Raw genomic sequence first — 27,477 nt, 5'->3', positions numbered from 1 at the left:
TGGGAAAGAAATGATCCTTCAAGTCCCTTTGCAAAAAGTATACTCAGCTCATGAAACAAATGGCAATTCTATGGTTAAGCTCTGTGGTTGGCTTTGGGAATCTTAACTTTCAATAGTAATCCTGGTAGGGTTGAATTTTCAGGCTACATGTGAAAGTGGTGCCTAATTATGATTAAAATTAGCTAAATTTACCTGTAAAACAAACAAACAAACAAGCAAAACCTGATTAACCTTTCCAAGTTCTATTCTTCCACTATCCTAGCTGAGAACTTTTTTTTTTTTTTTTTTTGGTAGGTGAGGAAAAGAACATTAATATTTGTGTTACAGCTATAAAAGTAAATAGCTTTTCATGCAAGTTGTGTGTATGGGCAAGTGGGTTTTGTTTTGTTTTTATGGGAAGGCTCCTTCAATAAATGTGTTTTAAAAACTCACCTCAATGTGTATTTGTTTCACCAATCCATTATGCAGAATAAAAGCTATTTAAGTTATCATAAGCAAGTGTTTGTTTTCATCTCTGGAGACCTGGTGGTGCTTTGAGGCACCTTTCTGAAAAAACAGGATGACAAATTGGGACAGAGAAGCAACTACTTTCACAAAGTTCCTTTAGATAAGGAAATTACTACAATAGTATCATTGCCTTGGAACCCACTTAACAATGTTTGTGAACAGTATATTAACTCACATGCGTTAGTTTTAAAACAATTATTTTTTCCTTGGTGAGAAATACTACTTTTCCACTAAAATTTACCAGAGTATTATATAGACTCTGGCTGAATTATGAAAAGATATGAGACCTCCCTTTTAGATATACTGAAGAAAATGATGTTTGTTTTATGGAGAAATGAATGGAAAACCTGGGTGTTTAATATTCTTGTATACTTTATGCATGAGAATGATGAATGGAGTGGATATACAGATGCTACTAGCTCTGCCTAGTCAACCTGTCCATTTTACCGCCAAGTCTTTCTTGACCCTCTTCTACTGTCCATGCCGATGTTTTTATCCCTTATCCAGATGACTGAACCTAGTGTTTTCACTCAGAAACAACTCTGAAACTTAGCTTTAAATATTACAGATAATTAAAGATCGTTTAAATAAAAAATAGAAAATTAAATACTAGTTTTGCATATAAAGTGGGTCTAATGTTCTAGGTGTGATTCCAGATCACTCTTTCAGACTGTTAACTTTACATTCATATTTAACAAATGACATTATTCAGTTTCATGGGGTCACTGTGTCAAAATGTCTGTGTTAGAACTTAAATTTATTTCCAAAGGTTCTTTAAGTGGGCAGATAGGAGTGGTGTGTTAGGATGATTTACAGTCTCCGATTCCCCATGCAGATTTTAAGGCTTGGAACGTAGTCTATGATGTAAATTTTAAGTCTAGATGGATTCAGCTACTCTGTAGTGGCATAGTGAATGAATGGGACTCATATCCCAAATATGGGAGGCTGACCCTATTCTTAAATATTGATGGGTCCCTCTATTTCTATCTCCTGATCAAACCGACAATTTATCTACCTCTTACCTGTTAACTTTAGTAGAATATATGCACATGTGGCTGCGGCCGAATTTTGCTTTGTTAGCATCCTTTTTTAGAAAGCCTTAAGGACTCTTATCAGGTCATCAATTATCAGCTATAGACAGGCGATGCCAATCTGAGAGTGCACAAATTGAGGAGTAAGAAAAAGTTTTTAAAAGCCATTGACTCTCTTCATTGGATCATAGGGCTATTTTTTATCGCAAAATTTATTTTGCTGTGCTATAAATTAATGCGCGTATATCAGTGATGATCTTTGCTATGGGACTGCTGACTTTGTACTCTATGATAGTCAGGCACCGAGTGTAAATTTCACTGACTGACTAAAAGTGCAGAGGAAATGAGTGGGTAATGAGAGCAGAGCAGCCAGTTCTTTAATTGAATTAAAAGCCGGGTGACACCAATGCAGACACCTGTCCAATTACAGACAGGCCAAGGTGTTTACCATTGCTGTACAAGCGATTTGAAGATGACAGAAATCTTTCCGCCCACAGATTAACATAATGAAGGAGAACAGATTACAGTGGATGCTGGCCAAACAGTTAGGTTGGCAGCTGAGAAAAAAGTAGTTTGCTGAAGTATGTAAATAAAATCTGTGCACTTTCCATTGCCTACCTATGCAGCACATCTGTTTCTTTGTTGAGAGAAAATAGTGCAGAGTATGTGTGTGTGAAAGAAAGATGTTAATTATGAAATAAACAGTATTTTCTCAGTTGCTGCCTTTGCTGAATACATTTTTTTTTAAGCAACAGATACCTGATTTTTCAAAAGATTTTTTTTTTTTTCCTTCAAATTCTCACTGTCCTTCACAAACCTACTGGTAACACGATGTAAAACCTATTGCATTGCAGATGCATCATGTAAAATCTTTCTACTTTGTCAAAAGTAAAAAGCACAGCCAAACAGCCCAACTCAAACCTTCTACTGCTCTGGGCACCTTTCTGGATGTGTACTACCGTGGCTCTCAATGCCTGAAGCCATTGGTGACCCCACAGAGTGTCCTCCATCAGAAAAGGCAAGGAGCATTAATTCACTGCTTCGTAAGAAAAGAATGCTACAAGTGCTAAATGTACAAATAAAACTAAATTGCATCCTGAAGCACAGCAGAGAGAATAGGGAGATAGCATTTATACTATATCATGCTTCTCTTAACCAAGAACTTGAAAATGTCACAGAGGATTTGGTTTCTGCACGTGTTTATTTGCTGAAGGTAATTCATATAGTACCTTTTATACTTTCCCATATTTAACTCTTTATGATCTGGAAATAAGTGTTTTGTCTGTACTAAGTCAAAGTAAGATTCTTTTTTTTTGACAATGAGGTTTCTGTGCTAAGGAGTTTACTGTAGATTCTGGTATTCCTGCCTTACAGGGATACTTTGAAATGTCATATTTTCTATTTTGTGCTTATTGAATGCTCTTAAAAATATTTGCCTTCCATCACAAAAAGATTACAGGCAAGTTTGCCTGAGTAATGGCTGACACAGCCTTCTTTTTCCTCCCTGTTGCATTTACATTAGCTTGTAAGATGGTAGTACAACTTTCCACTGTTAACGGAGGATTTGCAAAGTTAAAAACTAGAGCAAGTTGATTCTGATCAACATTTTTACTTTAGCACGACCACACTGTAGTGACTGTTTTTACTTTTGATTATCTCTTTGCATGTAAGAGTAGAACTTGACCTCAGAAAATTCAAAGATCTTTGCAATGTCAGCCTTCCGAGATTTTGAATAAATTGCAAGAGAAGACACAAACATTACTACTTCAATGAAAGTTAACCTTGTTTCCATGTGAAAACACTTATTAGTAAACAAAATTTTAAAAGTATGGATTTACTTTAAGTGATTGTCCCGCTCAAAAAATATAATAATGCTACAACTAGTAACCTTCCAGCATCAGTTTCTCAAGACCATTTTTGTGGGTATAAAGGGCCTATGAGGGGGGAAAAAGGCTTTCTGCTTAAAGCTAAGAGTGTGTTACATTCTATTTAGTAATTCTTTGAAAAGTAATACTATGGACTGATTTCCCCTATCTGTGTACTGAGGGGCTTTGCACTCTCATTGTACCAAGAGAGATTTGGCCAAAAATTATGGTTCTCTGAGGTACCAGTGTTTATGTTATGTTTATGCAATGATACAGCTTTGCAACATTCTAGTATGGAACAGTTCCTAAATAACGTAGTTTGGATCATGAAAATAATTGTTTGTTTTTTTAGTGCAACACCCTATTGATTTTATTAAAAGCCATTATAGTAGAAGTGAGAACATGGTTCAAAATGAAACTTGACATGAATTGACCTTCTTTTAAATTAATTATTTCTGCATTTTCATTCCGTATTACTTTATTGTCTGACCTACTTTGAAGTAGGACTTGCTAGGTGGTTTTGAAAATTACTGAAAAATGCATCAATTTCTATGCAGTCCTACCATACGTTTCGGTTTCAAATACTGTTTATTTTTTAAGTGATAAGGAGTGATGTGTTGCATCTATTCCTAAGGTATTTTTGGTAGTTTGTTTTGTTTTGTTTTGATGGGAGCAGTGTGTCAGGATGACCATTTATCTTTCCTGACTCTGGAATTGAAACCAAACTAATATGCCATGTAGCTAATCTATTTGTGGGAATCCAGCAACTTTTCTTCGCTCATAGCAGCAGCAGCTGAAAAAGCACAAGCATACAAATCTTTTTTTTTTTTTGTAAATCATTGGGTACTGTGTCATCTGAATTATATGACTGTGGTAGTATAGCAAACATATGTCTTATACACTGCCACTAACATAATGGAACACAAGTGGGATGTTTCATACATGAAAAAGATTTTAGCTTATGGACGAATAGGGGTAACAGTGTAGAGGTAGCATTAAAACATTTTTGTTCTGGGAGAGAGTGAAAATTCCTTGGAAAAACAAAATCTGTATCAGAGTTAATTTGATTAGGGAGGGACTAAGAAAAAAAAATGAGCTGATTGTTATTATTATATTAAGATATGCACCTCGATCATGAAATGGTGTCTGTTATAGTGGAGAGCTAAAAGAACTTACCTAAATTAATAGTATATTGAATGCAATAAAACGCCATTTACTCTTACTTATTTTTCAAAATTTAAGTCATGGCATACTGGAAATGAAATGTTGAATTCTTTTTCTTTTGCACCCATAACAATGGAAGCAAGTTATAAAAAAATTTAATTTTTTACTTCTGTCTATGTATGTATGTATAACAGTCTGTACACTGTACATGTATAACATCTTGTTTTCTTCTGTTGCAGGTGTATTGACAGGCTTGCATCCCTTCACAAACTATGCTGTAACCCTAACTGCTTGCACTTTGACTGGCTGTACTGAGAGTCTGCATGCATTGAACATCTCCACTCCACAAGAAGGTAAAGTAATTTCAAAGGTCTTGACTTCCACATTTCAGTCATGAATAATAAAACAGGAGAAGAGCTAAATGCTGCAAAGCCATTTGCTGGAAAACCCCAACCTAATTTGATGACAAAGTGCATTGCCAGGCCATAATTGCTCCATTTTTTGGGGGTGTGTGAAAATGAATCAAACTCCATACCCTTTAATGACATGCATCTTTAATAGCTGTAATGCAGATTAATGGGCTTTTTAATTGCTGTTACATTGTTCATGCAAGAGCCTTGTCATTAATATGAAGCATCTGAAAGATTAATGAAAGCTTCCTCATTTTACTATGGCTCAGAAGTAAATCTAGAGACAGTCTGACTAAAAAGAATTGATTGTATGGCACAGTATGAAATTGAGAATCAAACGGTTGATTTCCGTGGTTTCTTTTAACAGCTAAACACCAGCAATGGGCAACAATTATTTCAGTGTGATGAAACCCCCAAATGCCAATTGAGTTATTTATTAATCACTGTTCATATTTTCCCTTTTCTAAACTGTTTTATGTTTTGTTGTGCTCAAACTTAAAGATTGTAGTGTAAATCAGTGTTTTCTAAGCATATATTAAAAGTGGGAAGAAAGAGAAAATATGTTACAGTGTCGGATTTAGAGAGCAGCTTGATAAGTAATACACATCACTTACCGGATGAACTGTTCCCAAAAGTTCTGTAGCATATCTAAGTCCATTCTCAGTTAAACATAAAGTCCAAGTCAGAGTCTTTTCCTGGTCGCACCATTCTAAAGCCATGTTAATCAAGCTGAAATCAGCAGTTACTCCAAATTTATGCCAGTAACATAGTGAAGACTTTGACTTGTATTTATAGAACAGTATTTAATCTTTCATGATGTGATGTAGTTCTCAAAATTCCCTCACTCTCACAGTCCTGTCTAGTAACTCTCACAGTGTTGCGTTTTTAACAGGGCTTTTCTTCATTTTATCTTCTCTTGCAATTTAGGTACTAATACAGTACCAATAAAAGAAATGAAATTTTAGCATGAGGTTACATGAATTACAACCATAATGATCAAAATAATGCTAAAGTGTTGAGCTGTTAATAATAATAATAAAAAACTGTTAGCAAAGCAGATATGCCTGCAAGGAATTGTCCCGATGGAGTTTGCTGTCTAATGTTGTTGGAATATAATTTTGATGTGAACACATTAACAGTTATGGCCAGCACCAATCAAACCAAAACCCAATTATTGCCTGTTGAAAGTTCTAAATAAACTCTCTGAGTTTGTCTGGTAGCATTATTAGTGAAAATGTGTAGCCTCTGACAGCCAAATAGGTAATGGACCCTGTGATGGAAACATTAAATATGGTATCGTATATGTCTTTTTGGTGTAATACAGTAATTTTTAAAAAATTGTTTATATCTCATTTTCTAAGCTTAGTAAATGTGCTTGCTAAGGCAGGAGTTCTACATGTGTTTTAGAAAAATACCCACTGGGTTTAGATGTGCTGTCATATTGGGAAGGTTTAGGCAAGAAGAAACCCCCCCCCCCCCCCCCGAGATCAAATAAAGCCATGGGAAACATGTTTTATCCCTCAGAAGAACTGAACAAAATGTCAATGTGTGGAGTTTCTATTTTTGAATGCTCTTGTTACATGCTCTTAGTAACAATGAATTGGTGATACGTAAGACAGACACCATATCACACCCTCCAGCTATCCCTGTTTCCCTATTGAAACATTCATTACTTTATATTGTTTTCACATTGCCAGCCAGTGCTAGTTATTGTTTTAAATTGCTAACCCAGAGCTTGTATTTTACAAGATATTCCTCCCAGACTAAAGCCCAAGTTCTGCTCCCCTTGCAATACTTGGTGGGATTGCTTGTGGTTCTAAGATATAACTCCTTGGAAGGGTGAGAGAATTGGCCTTTTACATTATTATCCATTACCAAATTTCAGTATATTATGTACGCAAAAATCTGTGCTGAACAAACATTAACTGTCAAATTACAAAAAGTCTGAAATAAGGGATGTGTGCATAATATAGCATCAGCATTTATGATTAGAAAAAAAGTGATCACTTTGGAATAAAAAACATCAAGAAAAAGAAATGAACCTGTATTAAAAATGTACTAAAATCATGTCCTCCTTCCCTTTCTGAATGTTAGCAGTCATGAAAGATAGTCAAACAAGCATAATTATTGTCCTAAAGAGCAGAGCATATATCCTAGTCTTTCACAGAAGTTTCTGTTTGGCTAGGAAACCTCACACGTGATAGAAGAGTTCTCAAAATGTTGGTATCTTGCAATCACTGGTAGTAGTAGTTGCTTACTAAAATTATCTAGTATTTGTGAAAAGCCAGAAATGCTCTTATACATTACTCCAGCAGACTCACGATGACTTTAGCGCTGCTTCTGATTTATTTTTGTGGAGTCTTAGGAGTGTGGTTAAGACTCCCTCTCTCCTCTCCCTCCTTTACTGCCCATTATATATAAAATGCATTTTACGTTTTCTTTTTTTTCCCAGCCCCTGAAGATGTGCAGCCACCCACAGCAATATCCTTTCCTACATCGTTGCTGATGAGTTGGAGTCCACCAAAAACACCAAATGGTATTATTACACAGTATACTTTAAATGTGAATGGAGTACCAATTTATTCCGGGAATGGAACCAAATATGTTGTGAAAGGTGAGCTCTGTGCTAGGTGCCATGTTGGATGGGTATCTCATAGTTGCTGTGAGTTTTCCTGAGTTTCCCTGCTTAGAGAGTCAACTGTGTCACTCCAGTGGAAGGTGGAGTAAGCCAGTAATGAGGCTATATGGAAGATTTAAGAAGTTTGAACGGAGCTGCGAGGTTGAGCCCTCTGTTAACGTGATAGTATTGATGAGGTTAGTGCTTTGGCTCGCAGTGTCAGGCTTCAAGATATTTCCTGGCTGAGGCTGAAATTACGTAATTCTTCTGCTCCCACATGGACCTAGGTTACAGCCCGTCATGCTAACTTTTATTCTCCCTAGAGATCCTTGTTTAACAGCAGCTCTATTATTTCTGATAAAAAGTGACCAGTGCCTTTTTTTAAGGCAAGGTATTACTTGTTAAAAAGAAAGCATTTAAGAGAAAAGCAATTAAAAATAAAATAAAAATGTGCTGTATACACTTCACAAATTGACAGTTTCATTTTTTTTCAGGAATCCTTCATAGCACTTCTCTCTGTTGGAAGTCTCACAGATAATTATACACCTGCCTTTTTGCCATGGAGTCTCTAAATCTTGTTCTGTGTTATCCTGTTTCACAGGACCTGAGTCATCTTTTAATACTTTTTATAATTTTTTGATCTGGTAGTATCCAGCTCTCAAAACAAGTAAACTGTAAGCTGTTGTAGACAAACATATGACATACAAATTTAAGTTTTTCCCACTGTCATGCTTGGACGTTCTTAATTAGTGAGCTGTTGTGCTGCTTTTCTGAAAAGCCCAGGTTTAATTCACTTGTTCAAGGCATAAAGTAAACCCATTTCCGATGAGCTATGCAATCTCTGTCAATAGTCAGTTTATCTCAGTATTCTTAAACTTTTACATAGAAGATATATGCATGTTTGGCAATATAATGAAGCATAGTAATCTGACTTTCTATTTTAACTTTACTGGTATAGTTTAATTAGGTACCAAGTCATTTGTTCAGACTAAGATTATACATGCCATTAAAAAAAACCAAAATAAATCAAAATTTTAGACTAGAAGTATTACAGCAAAACATAACCACTACTCTGGTCCAATCAGAATTTGTTTATGTTAATAGGTACAAATAAAACTAAAACATTTTGTTTTAGACTACTCAAGAAAAAGGTGTCAAGGCCATACTTTCTTTTTAATGTAAGGCCTTAAAATTCAAAGCCATTTCTGCATCTTGAGGTAGTATAAAACATATTTAAAAATTCTTATATTTCAAATTTCTTTGCCTTGCACAGGCCATAAGCTACTGGTGTGGTGGGTCAGTTCTGACACTGAAAAATGAATCCAGTTAGAGAACCTCCTGAAGGCTGTTGATGATTGCTATAATAAATAGTGCACACTTTAAGTCAAACTTTTTCATTCTGTATTCAAAGGTAATGGATTTTTCGTAACCATAGTAACCTTAGTGTATTTCTGGATAAATACATGAGGTATATACATTCTGGTTTTATTTTTGAATATAAACTACCACATTATGTATTACTAATAATATGAAAAATAGAATATAGGTTAGCATAATGACAGCTCAAACTAGTATGCATTTTTCTTCTGCAAAAAAATAAATATTTATCAAAAGTATAGGTTCAATTAATTTCTTCCCTCCCTTCAGTTTTCTGGAATTCTTGTAGTGCCATTTATCTTTTTTGTAAGATCTCCATTAATCTCTTATTGCCATCCCATAACACTGTTCTTAAGAATTTTGAAGTGGAAAAAATTGTGCTTCCAATCTTATTAAAATCATTATTGAAAGTTCATCACAGGTATTTTTACTGGTGTGTTCATATGCAACCTGGTCATAAATTGAAGAGAAATACAAAAGATCTGGGGAAATGTTCACCATAACACAGGGTTTTTTTGTTTGTTTTTGCATTCAGGTCTGATTGTATCCTGACCCGTAGCTAAAATGGATGCTTATTAATAGAAATTGGAATCAAGTGATTTTTATAGTTGTGCTTCTAGAAATTAAGAATAGGAGAAGGTGAAAAGGCTGAGGATTTGATTCCCCACTTCCCACCCCCAAAATCTTGAATGATTACATGGAGCTTTTTCAGCTACATCAGATTACATTCAGCTAAACTAGTCAAAGGAAAAGTCTTTTGATTCATAAAATTCCTAGAGGAGCTTTTGTTGCCACTATCTGGAAATGATTTATTTATTTTTTATCGTAACTTTCATAATTCTGTTCTCTCAACTGAGCATTTCATAACTTTGTTTTCAGTTCCTTTTTTTTTTTTTTTTAAGGTAGACCTAAGATACAATGAGAACAGAGACTCCTGCTTATTCCCAACCAACCTTTTGCATAAAAAGAGAGAACAATTTCAGTCCCTGGACTGTGTTTACACCAGGAAATGTCCTGGCTGCCCACAGACTGCAGAACTAGTCTAGCAGAAGTGACCCAGTGATGGCAGTTATACCAGCTTTTGCAGAACCTGAAATTTGGTTCCAGTGCCTCTAAGACGGGCAAGGCTCTTGAGCTGGAATCCCAGCTTTCTCCTGGTATACTAGTATTCACTGGGATACAATCTCTTCATCTCTTCTTGGTGTCCCATCTTCTCATCAAGACTTGCAGTATCTTGGTGCTACTGGGAGCATCCTTTTTTTTCCCTCACTCCTCAAAGAGAAGGCTAGTGAACCAGCTCGTGTTGCCTTATGCAGGAGTGCATCACAGACCTTCTTGCCCACTGTTCTGAATGTGGTGTGGAGATCAGACTGTTTGCTTTAGTCCCATTTTATTTAGCTGCCAATTTTTCTCTTTGCCTGAGGGGGAAGAAATGATCTGAGCTAGCAGCTTGGGATTTGGGTCATTAGAAATCCCAGTCACTCTGAATGAGGTCTGTTTAAAATCCTGCTTAGATCTGTGTGTATCTTTAATTTGAACCATTTTTGCTTCTTTTTAGAGCCCAAGAGTTTCTTGTTTGTAGGCTAGTGCTAAAAGAGGTATAACATAATCTTGTTTTCTGCAAGAGCAGTTTTACATTGAAAAGTCGGGTGTTTGACTCTCCAAAGTTACACATATCTCTTTCCCTCTTTGCTAGCTTTCTGTGTTTTTTTCCTTATTTTTATCTTTGCAGTGTTTACCCTAGTCTTGCTGATGACTTATTACCTCATAATAATATGTTACTGACCCTAACCAGAAAGCCAAAGTTCATCCTCTGACATCTGTTTCCTATTCATTCGCCAAAATGTTTTTCCTAATTTAATAGCTATACAGCTGAGTTCCTGATTAGTTGCTTATACTAGAAAGTCACAGATTTTCTGAATGTTTTTTGAAATTTTGAAATGCTGTGTCTATTGGAATGGTTCCATTTTGTTGAAAACTTTTCATTTTAAGAAGACTTCTGTTCTGTCCTGTCCAAAAATTAGTACTTTGAGTTTCACCTCAGACCATGGGAAGCATAATTGGTTTCTGTCCACACTAGTTAATCCATGACTTGAAGAGGGATATGTTTTCTCAACACTGTAACTGCAAATGTATTGTTAGCTTTGTTCCTGATCTTGACAGTTGTGGAGAGCTTGAAATACTCATTGATTTTCATGGAAATTCAAGTGTTTGTTATCTCTAGGGGTTGAGCTGTAATTAAAAATGAAACCCTTTAAAAGCACGTATGGCAAATGTACACTGTACCACATTGAAAAGGGGCATCCATTAGGCATCCATCATCCATTAGTGTCTTTAAATATTTTCCCCATATTAACAAATCCAGTTTCTGTGTTGTGAGTAATAAAGCACTAAAAACAAGTCAGCCCCTGCACCTTTGCCTCGAGCTGCCATTTTTTCTTCTGCTTTTCACCTTTCCACATTTGCCCTATGTTGTACTACTTTTTCATGCTATCTGGGTGCTATTTCACATCCTAAATTACAGTGAAAGTTTAACGTCTCCTACAGGTAGGGGCCTCGAACAAGCCAGGAGAAAATACTCAGTTCAGGATCCTAGCTGGAATTTAGGTTGAGTGAATCCAGGCCCTTATTTTTGTGCTTTTAGATCTTGTATCTGAGAGTGCAGGAGCTCCTGTGACCAAGACGAACAGTTGCAGCTCAGGAAAAGAAATTGCAACAAGGGTCCTACTCTCCAAAATTACATACTTCACTGTTCTGAAGAGATGACCCAGTAGGTGTGAGGAGATGGAGTAACTTGTAGGGTTATATCTCAAATTCTTAACAGAAATCAGATGATCATGTACTAACTGATCTGTCAAAGGCTTTTGACTTGGGAAAATTTGAGGGGTGGGGTTCTGCAGAGAGCAAAATGAGTGCAAAGATGCAAACGCTTATAGGCAGATTGGAATTTTCTACTTTACATTAGGAAATCTCCACATTTCAATGTTTTTGAGGTTTTTCTTTTTTAAATCAATCTCAGAAATGTTGCCACCTGCTTGCATGAAAGATGAAACAAGATAGGTATTACACTGGAAAGTATTAGACAGCAATACCCTGAGCTGATGGTGCCAGTGCCATCTAAAATGCAGAAAGGCATAAGCAGAGATTTCTAGTGACAGGTAATGGTCAGCTGTGACCAAAATATTAAGTTTTGTTTTGGTGGAAACCTTATCATTATAAAGACACATTCTGAAAAAAAGATTAGAGTCAAAATATTTCTCTCTCCTTAAATGCTGCACATTTGGCAGACCAAGGTGTGTGTTATCTAACCTGTTTACAAAGGAGAACAACTTTGTAGATGCCTTTAGAATACAAAATATTTGTAAGTCTTTCTCTGTACCGAGCTTGGGGATGTACATGTCTACATTTTCTGCAGCATTTGGTACTTGACAAATTGTGTTCATATAATTTCCCTAGCAGATTCTAATGGTTCTCGTCATGAATCTTTAAAAAGAAGATATTCTTATTAACACTCAGTTGTATGAAACTTACCTTTCTTTGCCAACCTGTAAAAAGTGTTTCCAGTATTTCAGGAAAGAGATCTGATCGACTATGTAACAAGGGCAGATCCTCACCTGAATTAAACCAGTATAGAGTTATCCTAAATTACATCCCCCACAAGTCTAATAGGCCTTTCTGGTGTCTGTGACAAACAGCTTTGGATCAGTTTTCCAGAGAAAGTATTAAAGAGATCCTTGGAAAAGGTGAGAAAGTTATGTCTTCATGATTTATTCTAAGAACACAAACTAAACTTTGGATTATTCAAATTGTTACTAGACCTGAGTGTTGAAGGGCTGGTCCTACCAAATCAGAAGGACAGGATGGGAGCTTTGTTTTTCTCTGAAAAAGCCAGATGCTTGTCACCTGTGCAAACTGAGTTCACCATATCTGAAGTTAAAAAATGGGAGAACCCAAATTAGTACCTGTATTTTTTTTAATGTTGCTATAAACCAGTAGTAATTATAGTATAAACTCTGTGCAGCCACACAGTTACCACATTTTAGCGAAAAGTGGTCAGTTTTTTGTTCTTTTTATCCCTATGGTTAGTACTGCTTATTTTAAATGATAGACCCGTGATAACAAAATCCATCATGACATCAATATTGTACTTATTGTAAAGTGAAACAATTTGAATGAGAGAAAATCCACAGAAGAGTTGTAGTGTAGAGGATAATTGCAAGGAAAAGTGTCACTGAGAAAGCAATACTACTTATGTTTTATTAAGATATCACTGCTGTTCTCATGATTACTTTTCAAATATTTTTGAGTTACGGGAGTGTTTAAAAACACTGATTTCCTACCCTAAGGATAGGTACTCCTTTGTTTTAGGACCTGCTCAAAGATGAAAGAGAGAGCTTCTGCCTTAAAGGACAGAGAGTTGAAAACTTCTTAGTCTTCTGGTATAGCATTATTTCCCATCTTCCAAGTTGTGGTGAAATGCCTATAAATAGCAGAATAAAGCAAGCCCATTCTTCCACTAGGATATTTTGGGAAGAGTGGTTTACTATCCAATATAACGTTGGTGTCAGATTTATGCTTATTACAACTCTGAATTTCACAATTCTTGAGTTTGCTCTGAAGCAGAGACTTACTTTACAGCATTGTGAGTCTTGCATGTGACCCAAAGAGATATGACCCAAAGTCTCTCTCTTATTTGCAGACTCTTGCAATAATATGCTACAGTTCTAGGCCTACCACTCATACATGACTTAACAGCATATCCAGGTGATAAGGCATATAGGAAATAACAAGTTTTCCAGGACGGTATGTCAAGAACATCTGCTGCTGCAGGCTTTGTGCTGGCCTAAGTATACCTTTAAACTTACATTGGTGCACCTAGCACTAGAGGGCAGAGTACACCAGTTTTATGGAGGAAGCGGCTTTCCTCCAGGAGTTGTACAGAAACTAAGGCGGCACATTTGATACACCTGAACTGGCAACACTGACATTGCCAGTGACCAGTAGCACTGTAATTAATTCTGCAGCCCCAGAATGCAGATTCAGCAGGCACAAAACCAAAGGGCAAATGGGCCGTCTGAGTCTGGCATTTCTGTATTTCAGCTTCAGATAGAAAGATCTGGTCCACTCATTGGACTTAATAGTACAGATTTGGGGAATTTGGAAGGAAGGGCGGTTGGGGTGAGGGTAAAAGCGTTATGTTTATTTGTAGCAGCTCTGTTGTATCATTTTCTATTGCAGTGCATTAGTGCAGTGTTAAATAAAATCTGCTTATTTAAAATCCTTTTAAATAGTGTTTAAATATTTCCTGCTGATACAATCTGCTAAAGTAGTTATCCTTGCTGCAGATTTCAGTTAACCTTGTCGCAGATATTAAGCCTGAAGCTACAGAGACTTTCAGAGGCCTTGATTATAGAGCAAAACCTAATGGTGTCATTATAAAACCACAGCTGGACAAGCTTCTGGAGTCCTTGTCCTTTGATCAGATTTGGGTAACACTGCAAGCCAGTAGAGGACTCACGCTAACCCTGCTGGAATTGCTGAGCTCTCAGGTTGCTTGAGTAGCACTTTCCAAAAATTAAAATGCAACACAAATTATAAAATGAGAGGGATTGGTACTTCCCAATCTTCTGTATGTACAAATGCAAACTGGAGCAAATAGCTACTCCAAAGCTAGTAGCCATGGAACAGGGAGAGACGTGTTTTCTCCTTTCCCTTTTGACACTATGGAAATACTTTGGCTTCTGGTTCTGGTTTTAAACAAAGAGAAGAAAAATGTTGATTTCAAGGCTTATCAGTCTAAATTCCTTGACAAGAACTAAAACCAATCAAAAATGTAAACCTCTCAGATTATTTTGTCCTGTGATCTTATTTCACAATTAGTTGTCAGATTTAGACATATTTAGGCTCCTAGTCCTTTATTTTGACCTTCACAGATATGTAAATTGGTAAGCAGAGTTAAAGATGTTGAGATCACTTCAAAAGATAGTGTGTACTGAGAAAGATAGATTTGAACCAAGTATTTGCTGGAATTCAGTTTGTAAAATTTAAATACAAACTTTTCTTTGGAAATGGCAGCGCTGATTGTCCACATATTACTATCACTTGTCCACATATTACCATCAATGTATGTTAAGAATACCTTCAAAGAATTTAGTAGAGTGTATTTGCATGTATTGTATTTGTGAGATGAAATGCATATCCGGCTCACGTATGGTGGTCAGAAATCACTGAACACTGGACAGTGTGAAAGGGTCCACTTTAGTCATTACCTTTGTCTTAAGTAATTGGAATCGCGTAATATAAGCCACTGTATCATATAGCAATGAATTCTAATGGGATTTGTGCCAGGGCCTTACCTAAAACTTACCACATTCAATAAATCCTGGAGGTGTTCTGCACTGTTTTATGAATTTGTAGGTCTTCTCCAAGACATCAGAGGCACTACTATCGGATAGCAGCAAATTCTTGTTTTGCTGCTTTCTGATTCTTTTTGCCGTAGCATTGCCTTTCTTAGAAAAAGTCACCCAGTCTCATGTATCTTGCCTGCCTCCAATCTCATGCATTTTACCTACCTCCCTTCTGGGATTTCTGAAGGACGTAAGAACTTCATAAAGGGCCATATCAGGTGATATAAGTGCTCTTTGTGTGCAGTCGTCACACAGTGACCACTGTTTCCTTTAAACATTGGGAATTCTCTTTAGATCTCTAAGAACTGGAATTTCTTGGCCATGTTGCACTTATAGCCTGAAAAAACTTTTTGCAGGATCTTATTTCCAGCAGTAACTCTGGTAATTGTAGTTTGTCTGAAGCTAGTAAAGGAAAGTGCTGGATTCTGTTCTATTTTTAATTTTGCTAATAAAACAGATGCACGAGGTGTAATTTAAGTCTAGATTTCATTCAATCGCACTTTTGTTAAAGGCTTTAGAAAACAATCAGAAACTGTGCTTTGCTTTATATTTAACCCTTCCCGATCTTAGAATTAAGATACATAATGAAGTTTCATTCTGAGATTTTCCTTATGCCCTGGAAAATATATTTCTCCATAATCATTTATGACCCAGGCCTCTTGACTGTTTGGTCTGCTAAACTGCCAAATTTAAGATAGATGCTTTCTTCCATAGTACTATTATGAACTGTGTCGGTTTTATTTATCAGCTGGGATAATTATTCTGACTAAAAGTAGTACAAGTGTTCCTGTTTAGTTTGCAGCAGATACCTGATACATAGAGGAGGGTGTGTATGTTCCAACATCTCATTTACACCAGTGGAATATTAATGAATGGTGACAAATTACAGGCAGTTAACACTTGTGTAGGGTCCCCAGCCATGTGTTCCTTTTTTCTAAATTTTACCAACTTATTATCATGAGGGTGTTGAGTCACTAACGATCACTTAAATATTTTTGGCAATTTAATTATCAAAAAAACAGAAAGCTATACTGAGACAGTTTTATGAAAAGGTGAATCTTTGATGTTTGCATATGTGTTTCAGACCTGTTATTTCAGTAAATCTGAGAATGACTTCCTTAAAATTGACAGTGCTAAAATACTTCCCCAATTAATGTCTTTTTAAGTTACTAGAAGTCCAGCCTTTCCTGAATGTTTTCATTTTTTGCAAGTCTTGTCCTGTTTGTGAAGAATATGTGCCTGAATGTTACAAGGCCATACAGTAGTTGTATACAAACCTGATTTTTAAAATATGTGGGGTTTGAATGGTTGGAGGAGGATTCTTGTATTTTCAAAATCTGTTTCCCTGTCCTCTTAAGTTATGTAAAAACATTTGTGAAGCATAAATCATGTCACAAAGACCACGACAGGCATTCTCAAGACTTCCTTTCCTGTTGAATCATTGCCAGGAATCTAACTTAAGTTTCTACACTGATCACCTAAATTGTTTACATAAAGCGTAATAGCCTTTTAGTCGGTATTGAACTCCATCATGTTTTCCACTAGTCTTCCATAAAATATTGTACTTTTATGGCAATCTATTTCTGATTGAAGTATTTTACATAAATTGTAGTTTGGCTTTGAAAGCTGCTGGAGGTTTTTTTTTTTTTTTTTCCTCCCCTCCTGAGAGGTATATTCATACCGTATAAATAGGGTAACAATTTAAATGAATGTGCTCCCAAGAAAGTAACTGGTGCATGGGCAAAAAAGTTATGTGAACATAAATAACAGGTAAGAAGAACATCAGATTAGTGTTCTTTAAATAATGCTTAGACAAATGATCTTAAAGTGACTTAATAGGTGGATGAGAAACAAGAGCATTACTGTTTCAGTGATGGCTGCTCTGGCTATATCATGTTCCCTTGTTGCAGATGCACATTTAAGTTACTTTTACAATATATGTATATTGATTTCTTTTTCTGCATTCCTGGGTATGTTTACAGCTGCATGTGAATAAACATCTGGATTTATAATTTAATAATGGTGCTGTTCAATCATTTTGGTAAGGAGTGGCATTGCACAAAGTCTGCAGATGTAAGATAATAAATGGTTAGCTGAGGAAAAGTGAATTTTTATACCGGTGATAATATATTGCCTCTGTTCTGTATCTGGAAATATATCAGTAGCAGTTTCTAATTTAAATTTGTGATTTAATCAATGAAACCTATGTTCTTTCTGCAAACATCTGTGGTTTCCATCAGTGGAGATGCTATATATAACTTTACACAAATATCTTAGGGGGAGACTTTTAATATTTTTTTTTAGGATTTATCTAGTCAATATAAGCTAGATTTGTTAGAATCAGTGCTGAATAGGTAGCAGGGGCAGCTAAAACACAGCGTGTTTTAAATGTAGGTGTTATGGTCAGACCAGATATTCATGGTCTTGAAAACATGGTCTTGATTTCAAGATTTTGCATTAATTTATACAGGATTTTGCATTAATTGATATTTATTTCTGTGTTGTGGTACTAAAAAGGTATTGGATAGGTCAAAATGATTAAATGCATACCCTTCACTCGGAAGTTTTTGCCTGCACCTCTGGAAGCTCTGCCAACAGTTGAAAGCTTTCTTGTTAAAGAGGGTGGGTGACCTTGCCGCACCCTCTGTTAGTCTCCCCCGTTTCAGGATTTATTCAGTGGAAGTGGTTATTCAGAGGTGACTACGGAGTTTCGCTAAAACTTTGAGTCCTCATTATGGTCTTGCTTTACCTGTCTAGGATCGTTGACTAGATTGGCTGATTTCATATAAAGGATACATAAGTGGTGAAAATTTCTACAGCCTCTTCTAGGAGAAACGTATAGAAGGAAATCATTCAGTAGTGGAAAGCAATGCTAGTTGATACAGAATGTCAATAGCATCCTTCTGAAAGTCAAATTTCATAGGGATACCTCTAAGTCAGTTGTTGGATGAATTTGTAATCTTACAGGGGAAATAATGTAGCTTTATTCTTTAGTTTGTAAGTAGTAATAATTTAGACTTCCTCTGCGGATACCAAGTGAAAGGCTACAGTAAGAGTGTTTCTACTTTTTTTAATTGGTAAGGTATATAGAATTGTATCAAATAATACATTGATGCCTTATATGACACCCCCCCCCCCCCAGAAAGACAGCTGAGGGATTTGCCAACATTACCTGATTCATTCTGAATGTTAATTTTGATGTCTGTTTATGATCACTTAATTTTAATATTGTTACCCATTTGTTTTGTGATCAAGGAATAATAACTTAATCCAACTGAAAAGCAAGCCTACATATTCTCATGAACTGGTGTTCTAGCCTTTTCATCTTCTCAAGTTAAAGATAACAGTTTTCTCCTACGTATCTATGTAATTCTGGTGCCTGTTGCTATTGTTAAAAGTTAGGGTAAAAGTATTATTTTCCTTTTAAATGACATGTTATTTTCCTTTTAAATGACATGTTTTGAATTTTTGTGATAAGGCTGTTGGGATTTAATATCATTGTTGCAATGTCACATAGCCATTTTTAAACTGTTAAATTGCACTGGGAATTAAAATACATGCATAATTGAAATCTTTCTCCTTAATTTACGCACAAAGATAAAATACATAGGATGTTAGTCAAGAAACACTCAAAATAATGTATGGTACACTGAGGAAACCAAAAGATTAAAAAGTAAAAAAATAGAATGAATATTACCAGAAAAAAGAGAGGTACATGTCTTAGCTTAACTATGAAAACAGGTTGCCCAGCAGAGATTGAGGCAGGATAAATAGATGGTAGTTAGAACTAGAACATAATTAAAAATATTTGCACACAGGACAAAGGAAAAATCCAGAGAACTAAACAGTTTTAGTCTGAAAGAGTTCAGAGAAATTACAAGAGAACTTCTTTCACCAAGAGTCTGCCCCTGGTGATGCCTCTTTGGGAGATACATTAATCAATGCAGTAGTACTCCAGCCAGAACCAAGACAAGCATTAAAGCAACTAGACTAAAATCATTCCTTGTTCCTGTACATTATCATCAGGTAACAGAGGGCTTTTTAAAGACAGAACTGCTGTGGTGGAAGCTGCAAACATTGTGGACTCTGTGGCCTTCATATCCCATAATATAAATTGCTGTCACAATCGACATTAGTTTACAAGTTTCAGCAGAAATGCAGAGGACTTGAATGGGCACAGAGATTATCTTAAAATACTATCTTCCTCCACGAGATCCAACTGGAGGAGCAGGATGTCACGTTAACTGAGAAGCGTAAGGAAGTTGCAGTGCCATGTTCTGCCTTCTCCTTGTGATCAGGTAGGGGACTTTAGTTTCCCAGGGCTGTTTGCTGTGGCACCTTCTGAAAGCACTACCATTTAACATCTGCCTCTTACAGTTGTGTCCTTGAGTTTCGCAAGCAAATCCAGAAAGATAACACCAGTATTGTAACATGGAGCAAATATTTTCCCAACAATGACTGCTAAACATATAGTGTGTGTTGCTTTTCTGTAAGACAGAAAATGTTACTTATTAAAGCTAAACAAGTTAGCTAGAAAAAAGAGAATGATGGGGCAGTGGGGGTGAAAAATATACCATGTTCTACATGCATGAGACTGGAAGGGAGAGGGTTGGGGTGAAATTCCCTAGTCTCTTAAGGGTTTGCCACTTGTGAATTATGCATCTCACTCTCACTAGTAGGCGTAAATGCATAATTCTAATCTGTTCTTATTACTTATTTATAACATGCAGTAGAATGTAAATTCTGTGCTTCCTTTGTACAAGCTTAACATGCCTGTTAAGGTATGCAGATATTTCAGGGGGCCTACATAGACAACTTAGCATAGCACACTGTTTCCAATTAAAGGGCATAAACTTCAAACAATAAATTAAACCAGCTCTTCTCTTCCACTCCCCCCGCCATTTGCAGGAGGAATATACATAAGATGTAAGAGATAAAGGAGAGGATCAACAGACAATAAGGGTATTCATCTTGAAATAAACTACTCTGCATTATTATTATTTATGATAGACACTGTTATTAATAAACTGAATGTGGGATAGAGAAAAGGCCTGCAACAACCACTAAATTTATGAGACTGGGGACAGATGCATGCTCTTTCTTTAATATAGCTGGCACTGATCGATTTGTATTTTTTCCTGATGATGGTTTATGCCATTATAACTGTGTGGTGGCCCTTTACTATTGAGTTATGGTTGGAAAGCACTTCACAAACGAAAAAAAGCCTCTGAACATTATATCCTAATCTGCACATCCTATAGATACACAGTAATACAGAGCATCTGACTGCACCACCTGCGATCTGTATACATACAAACGTGATTTATTCTGGTAATCCCAGTTTAATGCATCCCATCAGATTGTGGCAGTTATGTTATCTGATGACATTACTGAGACTGCATGACATGACTGGGTAGTCCAACATGTCAAGTTGAAAAAACTTTGGGCTTTTCCAGGATTTTTTCTTTTTTTTGGTGTTGAAAACAAGCATGAAACTAATGAACTATAAAAGAAAAAAATTCCTATAATTTTCCCCAGCTGCATGTCAGCCACACTAATGACTCAACAGCTAGGGCTGACTCTTTTGGTGAGGACAGAGGAGAGCAGGTGGAAGTGCGGTGTCTTTTACAACCCAATCATTCAGGGGCCGGCTGAAGACTAGTTCAGCTTTTGCAGTCTTGGAACAGATATAACTTGCTCTAAATTGTCTTGTCTAGGAACCGTGCTAGAAGCTAAGTCCTCCCACTATCCCTATTCCGGCAGTACGGTAATGTTTTAGTGAAACCCGTTATTCCCTGACCATAATTCAGATATACAGGGCTGTTCTGGTCCTGGAAAGGTGATAGTATCTCTTCTCTAGAAACTCTTAAATCAGATGATGCCTTGCCTGGGTGGTGAGAGTTGTTTTCTAAACATCTTGCATGACTGGCAGGGTACGAAATGCTGGAACAAGTCAGCCATAACCAATATATTGTCATATTTTTTTCTGATTAGATTCCAATATCTAGTGTGAGTATGCTGTGTCAAGTTTCTGCTTGCTTGATAATATTTTTGGTTGAATATTTTATTCATAAAACATTTATTTGAGGGTTAAAGTGATATTTTGAGATATAGCATGCATATTCAATTTTAATAAGTAAAAATCTACTAGTAAAATGGTTTATTTTTGGTCAAAGAAAGTATTTCTCACAGAAATTTATTGCCTTCTCTTTCTCCTGTATTTCCCTTTTTTTTTTTTTTTTTTTTCTTTTTCCTGCTTAGGCAGGAAAACTGACAGATCCAAAGGTACAGTGTTTATAGAGTTCTAAGTGGTCCCAGGTACAGAGAGAAGTATAGAAATCTTGCAGAGAATCTGTCCCCCACATTTGGAAGTTACTATGATGCTTATAAAAATAGTTTAGCAAACACAATGTTGATACTTAGTGTCTCTCTCCCAGAATTTAATTTGTAAAGATTATCCTGAATCTTCTTGTCAGCAATAGATGCTCCATGATTTTGGATGGGGTCTGTCTTTCTGAACATTTCACTTTCTAAATTGACTGTATAGCCTCTTCTTTCTATATTATTGAAAGAAGGTTCCTGGGAACATAGATTTCTAATTGCTTTTCTATGTGGCACTTACTATCTTATATACCTGTATGATGTGTCTTCTTATTTGTCATCTTTTCTCAGGTTGTCTTTTCAGCCTGTGTTCCTTAGAAAGTGTTCATGTGCCTGTGCTTTTTCTTACTACTGCTTTCTAGACAGCCTTTTTTTCTGTGATCTGCAATATATGCTATTCCAGATAAGACTGCACTATTAATATAAAAGGTATGTAATATGCTGCCTTACTTACCATATATTCTTATATAACATCTTACTGGCTTCTCTAACCATGGCTGCACACTTAGATGTGCTCTTCAGTGGGTTGTAAAAGTGGCAGTCAGGCACTTTTCTTGACCTCATACAATTAACTCAGCACCAAATGTAAGGTGAATGTGAACTTTCTTTGTTTCCTACTGCACCAACATTAGAATTGCCATCAGGAACAGCTCTTGGGAATACAGGACATGCATCTGTTAGTAGGCCAATGTGTTCTTGGTCATATTGTGAATCCAGAGTAGTACTTCCAGTTTTACAGCAGGAGGTATCTGAGAGTCAGATTTGCAACAAAATTGCCTAGTGCAAATTTATTATTGTAGCTGTGAACATAAAGCTGAAGTAATACAGTGGTAAATTGCTCATAACATCTTTTTTCTTTTTCATAATTTCACATGAAAGATAATGATTCTTATGATGTCTCCTACAATGACTGGACTGCAGGTGTTCATGAATGGAAAATGTGATTTTTAAAAAGCAGTGCTGCGTAAGGCTATGTTATATGCAAAGAAATGACTAACTTGGCATCACAGAGAAACAAAGCTAAGATAGTGACATTAGTTAAGTGACATTAGCTAAGACATTGACATTAGCATGAGTACTTCTACTCATGTGCCTGATAAAAATGAACATGCTCTGCCCTCTCCGTGCTTTCTTCCTCTCTCCTTTTCACACTCACTTTACTTGTCTTGTTGTTGTAACTGAAGTAAACCAAGGAGGCAACAGATAGTTTTAATTCTAGTAAGCAAAGACATAACTTGGAAGTTCATTAAGTGTAGACTTTGATGCTGACTCAGACTGGCTATGTGTCATTTTGGCATCAAGAAAAGTCTTTAAAAAAACAGACAAACAGACCTTTATATTTTTCTAATGGTTGCTAATGAAGGCTAGAGTTTAGGGAGACTAGGAGGGGTAATGTTCCAGGTGTTTCATAGGTGCTCTGTGTTACTTTCGTTATCAGTGACATGGCATATCTTTACGTTCACCCGGGGAGTCAGATACAGTTTCATAGAGGATTGAAAGAGAAGTTAAAATGTGTTTCTGTCATGCTTCCCTTCTTCTAAGCACTGTGGTGTGTGGCGTTCACAGGTTCCAATGACTTGGGTTTTCTTCAGCTGATCACCTTCAGCATTTCAAGCTAGTGTGTCCTAACCGGAGGGTGAGCACAAGATTTGGAAAATGTACCCATGGTAAAACTATCTCAGGGATATTGGTTTAAAATCATCTTCGTAGTACAAAAGTATAATATGCATGCTTGTTTAAAAAGGGATGCATACCTTGCTAGAGTGAGGTTAAAACTAAGGGCTTCAACAAGAAACTAAGGAAGAAGAAAATAAATATGCAGGAATGGAGGCTAATGTGGCCTTTTTGAATTGGCTAGGATGAAATGTAATGTTTGGGGGATGTGTTTGTGCTCAAAGAACTACAGGAGTTTCAGCTGATAGATTGTAGAAAGATTTTCTTCACAATATTTAAGGGTTATAAGAGTGTAACCTAAGCACTATTACTAAATATGAAAAATAATAGATTTAAAATCATTGCTGTTAAAACATAGTTATATTAAAAACCAGGTAACTACTGTGGAGCTATCACTTTTCTAAAAGTGATAACTAGTTTGGTTCTACCACATGCACCTAATAACTACATTAATAGTTTGAAATCATTGCAAATTGAAATGATTAAAAACACTTTTATTTCACATTTGTGCCAAAGGTTTTTTCCTCTCAAGTATGGCTTTTTTTACATAGTCTAACAAACGGCTGTCATGTTTTTGGTGTTCCTGGCATGATGCAAGGTTTTGTGCTGTGCTCTTTAATTCCTCAGATGGGGGCTGGAAGTTGTTCCTTTCCTGAACTCTTCTCAAAAGTGTAAACCTCAGCTGGAATAAGGATTTACTCCTTTATGAGAAATTTAGGAAACCAACAATAGTTATTGCTGAGCATATAGCTTCTAAAACACATCAGCATTTATTGGTGAGCTAGAAGCAAGGCTGTTTAGTCCAAATGCCATTTCATCAAAGTCTTTGTTGGTTAGAGAGCAGAACAGCTACTTAAGGTGTTGCTTAAAGATAATTGTTTGTGACCTCGAGTTTATCTGTCTTTTCTCTTTTTCTTTCTTGCCCCTGCTCTTAGTGGCTTCACAAAATTCTTTTAATCCTCACTTTGGAGTGTTCTTCATTATTAATTAATATCCAGTAGAAGTTGCTGCTGTTTTCTTAGAAGATGGTTGTTTTCTTCAATTAATGGCCCTGTTCCACTCATTAAAGCCTATTCAATTCTAGTTTATACAATCAGGTACATAGGAACACTACTCCCTTTGGCTCGATCTGGTTGCCTAAAATAGGTGATTAGTGTTAATTGTGATGCCCCACATTTTCTGAAATATTTTCATGGGTCTGGTGGGCATGGAAGGGATTTACAGGAGATCTGTGAAAAAGGTGCAACATAGTATAAAAACTTACCAGAGAAGGTTGCAGATTAGTCATAGTTCTTCAAGAGTCAGTATAATTAAGTTATTAGTCATTTATAAATATAGAAAGCAGGATATACTGTACTAAAAGTTAGATAAGAGTTGTTGCTGGCTTTGGAAAAATGGTGGAATGGAAAGCACAGCTAATGATACGCAAGGGAGCAAGCCTGGTTATATGATTCTGGCACCTCCTTTATGAATTTGATTTTTTTTGTTGTTGTTTTGATATGGTAGTGCATAACAATCAGATGGCATCACTGTAGTTGGTGGTGTGGTTTTATGGTCCCAAAGAGTTTACCATCTAATTAAATATTAAGTTACTGCAAGTTAGTTTAACAAAAAATGTGAAAGATGAAGGAACCAGAGTAAGGATGTGAGTAATGAGCCCAAGTAGTCACGCAGTCTAGTTACATAAACAACTTGGTGATTGGAATTCTTTGGAAGTTTTTCATCTTCATACTCTCGCAGCAGGTTTGCTTTGTTGTGCTGCTAATAATCTCTTGTTACAGGGCTGTCCTATTATTTTCCTTTCAGTGTAGCAATGGGATTGCTATTGTCTCAATTATTTTCCTGAGAGAAACTATGTGGGGTTCCTCATACAAGTCACTTTTCAACTGAGCACTCACCAGGACATTATGCTGCCATTTCTAGTCCTTACAATAGGTGCCTGAAATCAGGGAGAGTGGAAATAGGGTGAAGAGGGGAGAAAAGAAAGATATGTGGCTCTTCTGTAAAGCTGAATGCAGAATGCTGCATGTTACAGATAAATTGAAACGACATTATTGACATTATTATTGTGTTATTTTTGAACTGTGGTATACTCTGAGACCTTGACTGTGAAGTTCGTGTTTTGGGTCAAATTCTTAAATCTCTCATTTCTGTATTCTTGATCTCCTATGTTTTTCCTCTCCACCTCAGCTAAATCTCTGAAATTCCCTACTAGAAGTAGCATTTTAATGTTGCATAGTATCTTTCAATGACTACCCATTAAATCTGAACAAAGTAAAGTGAGTGTCCTCACTGGCCATGCAAACAGGGTCATTTTTTATTCTTTCTGTCTCACGCATTGATTGTCCTATCAGAACTTATGTTGGTGGTTATTAGAAACTGGATATATATACCAACCACTATAGTCAGCTTTACTATGATATTTAAGATATCTATCTTAGTAAGTGTGGGGAGTTCTGCATATACCACATGCATAATAAATATAGTGGTATGCAAATAACAATTTTAATGATAACCACTGTAGTTAGAAATTCTCTCACTGATGTATGAGCTAGAAAAGAATCTAGTTCGTTTGTATTGCCTCTGAGGTCAGAGATTGAAAAGGCAGGTTGAGCCCTTCTCTCCCTGACTCCTGCTTTTTTTCTGGAAAAAGTAATGGGCTTAAATGGATAGGTGGATTGGGAGGTGAAGGAGAGATGCATTTTCCTGCCTTCCTGCTACCTTAATAGGAAAAAGAATGGTTTGAGGGAATCCTGTAAACCCCCCCCCCCCCCCAAAAAAAAAAAGTCTGTTCCCTTTTCGCCCTTTGGTGCTCTTTGCCTTTGAAGTCCAGAAATGAATACAAGATTGAATTCCAAATTTAACTTTTTCTCAGTATGCATCTATAATTTTTAAGTTTAGCTTTGTTTTAATAGGAAATAAGTGATTTAAGAGAGTAATTATTGGAAAATTCCAGGCAAAGCATTTGATATTATTTTAAAGTAACACAGGAGGCTGGAATTGTAGAACAGATGGGAATATAACCTGATGGAGCAAAATAACTTCTTTTTTAATTTTCTAATGTATAATAAAATTTCTTCAGTTTTTACTGTGAGTTAAAAAGAAAATCATTCTCTGTTTATTGGGTTCATTTTGTAAATTGAGATCAATGAAATTCTTCCAGCAACAGCATGAAATCAATTGTAAAATAACATATAATTCATGGCCTGTATTTTAAATTATAGATTGTTTGACATTGATCACTAAGGTTTCCATGCACTGGGATGCATTTTCTTGTAATGCATTTCTGGATAATGCTTGTGGATCCGTTTCTAATGCATCTGAGAGTGATCTGTTTTTCATGTCCACGATTGCCTACATTTGATCATATGCAAATCATGCAATCAAGCAAATGGAAAATAAGGCGTTGTTGCTAGAGGACCTTGACAAATAGTGGCTTTGTAGTACTAAAAACTTCCTCCCTCTTCATTCAGATTTCTGCTTGTATCTGCAGTTGTTTGAATCCATTGATCCATTATGAAACACTGAATTATACATAGGGAAATGTCTGCCAAATCAGATTATGACAAATAATTACATCAGTTATGATTTTTATTGTTCAGTTTGTTGGTTCCTAGTTTAAGGTTTAGAAATGCTGCTTGCACTTTATTTGCAGGTTCATCCAGAGCTTGGCGAAGTCAATGGAAAGATGTTCATTGACTGAAAAGCACCTTCCTAATTCTTACTTCTGTATTTTCTTCTCCTACTGGCACTAACTTGGTTTTTCTTTTTATCCTTTACCCCAGCAAAATCTCTCAGAGTCTGTTAAAATTTTCTATTACTAATCAAAAGACTTCGGCATTATTAAATAAAGCCAAGGAGTAAAGATCTACCTTTATCCTGGTGACATGCTGCTTTTTCCGTATTCTTTTTCTTCAAGTCTCTCTCTCCCCCTCCCCCCCCCGCTTTCTCTCTCTCTCGCTTTCTCTCTCTCTCGCTTTCTCTCTCTCTCGCTTTCTCTCTCTCTCGCTTTCTCTCTCTCTCGCTTTCTCTCTCTCTCGCTTT

At 36.3% G+C, this 27,477-nt stretch overlaps 1 protein-coding gene across 1 annotated transcript in view; it reads left to right on the top strand.

Annotated features, from left to right (window-relative positions):
- Positions 1-27,477, top strand: part of USH2A (usherin) — a 407,004-nt gene that overhangs the window by 172,303 nt on the left and 207,224 nt on the right. Inside the window, exons 30-31 of the mRNA XM_064509686.1 lie at positions 4,807-4,920; positions 7,430-7,591. Coding sequence (XP_064365756.1) covers positions 4,807-4,920; positions 7,430-7,591 — 276 coding nt within the window. The remainder of the gene's footprint in view (positions 1-4,806; positions 4,921-7,429; positions 7,592-27,477) is intronic.

This window comes from Dromaius novaehollandiae, chromosome 3 (assembly GCF_036370855.1).
Source record: "Dromaius novaehollandiae isolate bDroNov1 chromosome 3, bDroNov1.hap1, whole genome shotgun sequence".
Classification (NCBI taxonomy): domain Eukaryota; kingdom Metazoa; phylum Chordata; class Aves; order Casuariiformes; family Dromaiidae; genus Dromaius; species Dromaius novaehollandiae.
The sequence above is the reverse complement of the archived record's forward strand: the minus strand, read 5'-3'. Positions and strand labels throughout refer to the sequence as shown.